Raw genomic sequence first — 5,616 nt, forward strand, 5'->3', positions numbered from 1 at the left:
TGCTCCGGGCAGAGGAGCTGAGCCCCCTGGCCCTGGGGGACCCCCCCGGACCGTCCGTGCCTCCCTGACCTGGCACAGCCGGGCTGGCACCGAGCCCCTGCAGAAGAACCACCGCAGCCCAGCCCAGCGGCACCGAGACCCCGCTTTGTTATAGACCTCTTTATAAAACAGAGAGCAAAGAGCCAGGGGGTGGCAGTGTTTGCAAAATCCTTCCCTTCGCCTTGTCCTCCCGCCGCCACCCGCCCTGGGGACACTGAGGACAAGCGAGTCCCAACCCTCTTAATGAACCCTCCCAAAAAGGGGAGGTGGGTGAAAGACATCAAAACTCACCCATTCACCTCCCTATAACTTATTTACACAATTAAACACTCCTGAAGCCTGCTAATAAAGCGCAATGAATAGTTTAAATTTTCATTTGGAACTTAATTCCCTGGCTGCCAGATGATCCCAGATAATTCCTCCTTGGTTATTCCAAAAGAAGGAGGGAAAGCCCCTTAAATCAGAGAGATCAGGCCTGAGGACTCCTCCTGGCACCTCCAGCCTCCTCAGTGACAGCTGCAAAGATTTGTCTCCACCTCGCAAGGCATTAACCCATTCAGCTGCTGTCAAAGTCCTTTCCAGCAGGTAATTGTTAATTGCTGCCTCTGCACCAGTCCAGTTTCTAATTAAACCAACGATAATCGGGATCCATCCTCACAAAAGGGTTTTATCTTCTTTTCTCAGATGCCATCTCCATGGGGACCCAAAGCTCCGGGCAGAAATCAGGCAGGCTTCAGATGCCCTTGACATGGAAGTTTTCCTCGCTGGTGGAGGGAAAACTGGGGCACGGGAGCTGGATTTTCTCTCCAGCTGGTGCCAGGGTGCCAGGGCTGTCAGACCTGGAGTTTCCTCCTGCACTCTGAGAGCTGGGAATGCACACCAGGAGTGCTCCTGCAGGAGAGGATCCTCGTGGATCTGGCTGTGGCTGCTCCAAGGAAAGGGGCAGGAGCCAGGAATCAACCTGCCTCAGAGCCTGCCCTTTCCACAGTGCTGACATTTCAGTCATACAAAAGGCATTTTTAATTCTTATTCATTTTAAAAGGCATTTCAGTAAGTACCTGTCTCCTTCTCTGTCCTCAACCTACGCTGCACAGAAAAAAAAGGAAATTCAGTGTAAAACCCCACAACCTGCAGATAAAGTTCAGTTTCACACCCTGTGCTGTAGTTAGGATGCCCCAGTGCAAATGCAGTCTCACAGACACAGACCCTGCCCTGTAAGTGCTTTGTCCTGCAGACACCTGGAGCTGGACTAGGATTTGTTTGCAGGTTAAAACCCTCAGGCCACAGCAGGGAAATTTCCTCTTGGCCAAGAACCTGCACCACCCCAGATCTCTGCAGGTCAGCAGGCTGGCAGACCCTTGTGCAGCCCAGAGCAGCAGGAGGCCTCCCCTGGGTGCTGCATCCCCTGGGTGCTGCATTCCCTGGGTACTGCATCCCCCTGGCTGCTGCATCCCCTGGGTGCTGCATCCTCTGGCTGCTGCATCCCCTGGGTGCTGCATCCCTGGTGCTGCATCCCCTGGGCTGCTGCATCCCCTGGGTGCTGCATCCCCGCAACCCTGGGTGCTGCATCCCCCTGGGTGCTGCATCCCCTGGGTGCTGCATCCCCTGGTGCTGCATCCCCGGCTGCTGCATCCTGCTGCATCGCTGCATTCCTGGGTGCTGCATCCCCCTGGGTGCTGCATCCCCTGCCAACAGCCAGCATTCCCTCCCCAGCTCCGGCTGGTCCCGGTGCCAGCAGGGAGCAAAGCCCGACCCAGTGGTTCCAGTTGTGGCTGCTCTGTCCCTGTCCCAGCTGCCAGGAACCTGCTTCTGGAAGCCAAGCAGCCCCCGTGGTTTTGCCCACAGTCCTGCCTCAACCCAAACACCACCAGCTCCAGCTTCTCGCCCAGATATGACTAAGCCCTTCAGAAGGAGAAATGCTCAGGGTTTCTTGCTTAATTGCTAAAACAGATTAATTTGAGTACCCAGCACACAGCCAAACGGAAAAGAGGAATTGACACACCCAGCGGGTTCCTGCTGGGGCTGTGATCTGCTTTAACCCATGGGTCACGTTTGGGGATGATTTTCCACCCCTCAGCTGTCACAGGCTCCCCTCCTGCCCTCCACCTTCCCTGCAGCCTTCTGACCACTGGCGCTTTGGGAGGCTTAAATCAAGAATGTAACTGATGCAAACCAGCAAACGTCACCCTCAAAGCTCGAGGCTTAGCTGCCCCATGCCATGGAAAGGGCCCATGCCTGCCCCACATGCAGCTCTCCCAAGAACTAGGGGCTGCATCTTTACCAAAAGGCCCCTTGGCACCTAAGGGTTGGGCAGCACAGCAGGTAAAAACCCGTTTGGGCTGCTCTGGTCCCACACATGTGACAGTCAGGATGATGGAGGAGAGCCAAGAAATCAGGGTGGCTGAGCCGGGCCGCAGTGCCCAGCCACCTCCCCGGGCTGCTCCGGAGGTTTCCCGGGAGCCTTATCAGATTTCCTGGTGAGTCAGAGCGAGCGGTCAGGGGGGAGAAGGCACGGCCCCAGCGGCGAGCAGAGCCGGGCTCACCGCCCCACGGGGCTCCAGGAGAGCGGCCACAGGACCCCCTGTCCCCCCACCAGCCCCGCACACCGAGGACAGGCAGAGCAGGCACAGGAGGCAGCTCTGCCCCGCTCTGCCCAGGAGAGCGCAGGGAGCCGTGCCCGTGCCCCGGGCCGGTCCCCGCAGGGTGGCCGGGCACCCCTGTCCGTGCCAGCCCCGGGGCACAGCGCAGAGCCCGCTGTGCTCCCCGAGAGCAGCCGACACCGCTCGCAGATCCGCTCTGCTCCTGTGCTCTGGGGCCTTGGATTCCCGCACAGCTCCGCTCCCTGCCCAGCCCCTCCTGCGCTTCCCCCGAGCCCGCCCTGCAGAGCATCCTCTGCCGAGGCACCCTCTGCCCCACAGCCCCTTCCTCTGCGCCCACCTTCCGCCCTTACCACGCTCTCCCCTTCCCCTTCCCCTTCCCCTTCCCCGCCTCTCCCATCAGCACCCCTAGCTCTCGTTCTCCCCTCTTCTCCCCCTGTCTGCTCCCCTCGCTCCCCTCGCACTGCCCCGCTGTGCTCCCGGCCCCATCCCCATCCCCATCCCATCCCCATCCCATCCCATCCCCATCCCCATCCCCATCCCACCCCCCAGCCCCATCCCCAGCCCCATCCCCAGGCCCCATCCCACCCCATCCCATCCCCATCCCATCCCCTCCCATTCCCCCATTCCCTTCCCCACCCATTCCCCATTCCCATTCCCACCCAGCCCATCCCATCCACCCCATTCCCATTCCCTCCCATATCCCTATTTCCATCCCATCCCATCCCCCCCATCCCATCCACCCATCCCCAGTCCACCCAATCCCTCCCCCCATCCTCCCCATTCCCCATCCCCATCCCCATTCCCAATCCCTATTCCCATTCCCCATTCCCCATTCCCCATTCCCCATTCCCCATTCCCATACCCATCCTCCCATCCCATCCCCTCCCTCTCCGTCTCCCCCGCTCCCCGCCCCGCTCCCGCCTCCCGCCGCCGGCGCCGCCCCGCCGGTCCCTCCCGCCGCCGCCTCCCGCCCGCTCTGTGGGCCGAGCCCGGCGCCGCGGCCGCCCCAGCTCCGCTCGGGCTGTGGCGGGGCGGCTCCAGCCCTCGCCGCCGCGGCGGCCCCGCCGCCCCCCGCCCGCCCGCGCCCCCCGCCCGCCGCCATGGGCGCCGCGGCCCTGCGCGCCCTGCCCTGGGCGCTGCTGCTGCTGGGGCCGCTGCTGCCCGGGCAGGTCCTGCAGGCCAACCCCATGCTCACCTCCGAGGGCCAGCCCGCGCCGCTGCCCGGCGGCGAAGTGCCCGGCTTCACCGCCGCGCCGCCCGCCGCCCCCGAGGAGATCCACCCGCTCAAGGAGCAGCCGGCCAACGGCTCGGGAGAGGGGCACGCCAAGCACCGCAAAGCCTTCCCGGTCATCGGCATCGACTACACGCACGTCCGCATCCCCTTCGAGATCTCCCTCTGGATCCTCCTGGCCTGCCTCATGAAGCTGGGTAGGTGGGCGGCCTTGTGGGGGGCTCCGTGGGAAAGGGCCTGGGGAGGAGCCCCGGTGGCCTGGGGAAGGAGGGACCCCCGGGCAAATGGGACAGAGACCCCCAAGCATCACGAGGAGTGACCCTCGTGAGCATCTGCCACGAGGGACCCGCCGAGCATCCCGGGGTGGGACCCCCTGGGCATCCCAGGGCAGGACCCCCGGCTGGGCGGGACAGACGCCCCCAGTCGTCCCAAGGAGTGGCTCCTGTGAGCATCCCGAGGAGCGACCCTTTCGAGCATCCTAGGGAGAGACCCCTCTGAGCATCCCAGGGTGGCACCACCCCAGACATCCCAGGGCAAAATCTGCTGCACTCCGCAAGCTCCCAGGCCGGCCTGGCCGGGGTGGGCACTGCTCTCCCCACGACCTTGGGTCTCTGTCCTGGGCCTGGTGGACAGCAGCATCCCGGCCCCTCCACTCCCGCAGACTTCTCATCTCCGTGCCTGGCAGCCGGCCTGGAGATGCTCCTGACCCCTGCTCGGACCAGGTTTGCTCTCCTCCCCTTGACACTCGGGAGGAAGCACCCAGTTTGCTCACTTCCTCTCGGAACCACAGATGCTTTTTTGTAACCTTGGAGAAGTCACTCAGAAGCCTCCCGGTGCTCGGCCTCCCCTTCCTCCCCCTCCGCGGCAGACCGGGCTGGCTTTGCCTCTGCTGCAAAGCGTCCCGAGATTCCCGCATTAAAGAGAGCGGCCGGGGTGTCCCCCGGGCTGGAAAAGTCCCCCGGGGCTGAGCCTGGGATGCCCCGCTCTGGGAAAGCATCAAAGCATCGCTCTGCCGGGGCGGCGGGTGTTGACAAAGTGTTTTCCAAACTTCTGCAGCTGGATCAATACCAGCCGAATTAGCCCAAACCTGTGACGTGATGGAACCTGCTGTGCTGTCCCCAGCAGTGCAGAGGTTGAGCTGGCCCTGGTCCCAGCCAGGGGGACAGGAGAAATGTTTGCCTTGGAGCAGGTGAGGAGGGAAGGGAGCTCTGCACTCCTTCGTTTTGCTCCTGCCTTGCCATCAGTGGTTCAGTAACGCTCACTTATGGGGCGCTCCAGCTTGCTGAGGGAAATCTTGCTTTGGGAGCTTTTTAAAGCTGGTTCCTGTTGTAAACTGTAACCCCGTCCTGGTCCGGAGGGTCTGAGAGACCCCCAGGAGCTCAGGTCCTTCCTGCCCAGCTACTCCTCAAGAACCCCATCCCCTTCCAGCCCCTGTGAGCCTGCGTGGGCAGGAGCAGCCCCATTTGCACAGTCCCTCCCGAGAGCTTTATTGACGTGCGGAGGAGTGGGAACACCTGGGACTGGAGGCTTGTCTGGGAGACAGGCAGTCAGGGCGGGCTGTGCCAGGTGGGGTTTGTGCCCGGCTGGCGCTGCCCAGAAGGAGCGGGGCCGTGTGGCTGGAAGGTGCCAGTCCCGGGCAGCGCAGGGCTCCTCGCTGTGGCACTGCGCCTTCGGCGCGCCCCGGAGCCGGCGGTGATGAAATCAGGAATTTCTGTGCGGAAGCTGGAGGAGAAAGGAGGGGCCAAT

At 62.8% G+C, this 5,616-nt stretch overlaps 1 protein-coding gene across 1 annotated transcript; it reads left to right on the forward strand.

The window, feature by feature from the left end:
• Window positions 1–3,724: 3,724 nt before the first annotated feature.
• LOC127061203 (sodium/hydrogen exchanger 1-like) lies at window positions 3,725–5,059 on the forward strand (the record flags this gene model as incomplete). Its single annotated transcript, XM_050987783.1, has 2 exons — window positions 3,725–4,067; window positions 4,927–5,059. Coding segments are annotated over exons 1-2 (461 nt in total), but the record flags the coding sequence as incomplete, so codon positions are not given.
• Between the last annotated feature and the right edge of the window lie 557 nt (window positions 5,060–5,616).

This window comes from Serinus canaria, unplaced genomic scaffold (genome assembly GCF_022539315.1).
Source record: "Serinus canaria isolate serCan28SL12 unplaced genomic scaffold, serCan2020 HiC_scaffold_229, whole genome shotgun sequence".
Classification (NCBI taxonomy): domain Eukaryota; kingdom Metazoa; phylum Chordata; class Aves; order Passeriformes; family Fringillidae; genus Serinus; species Serinus canaria.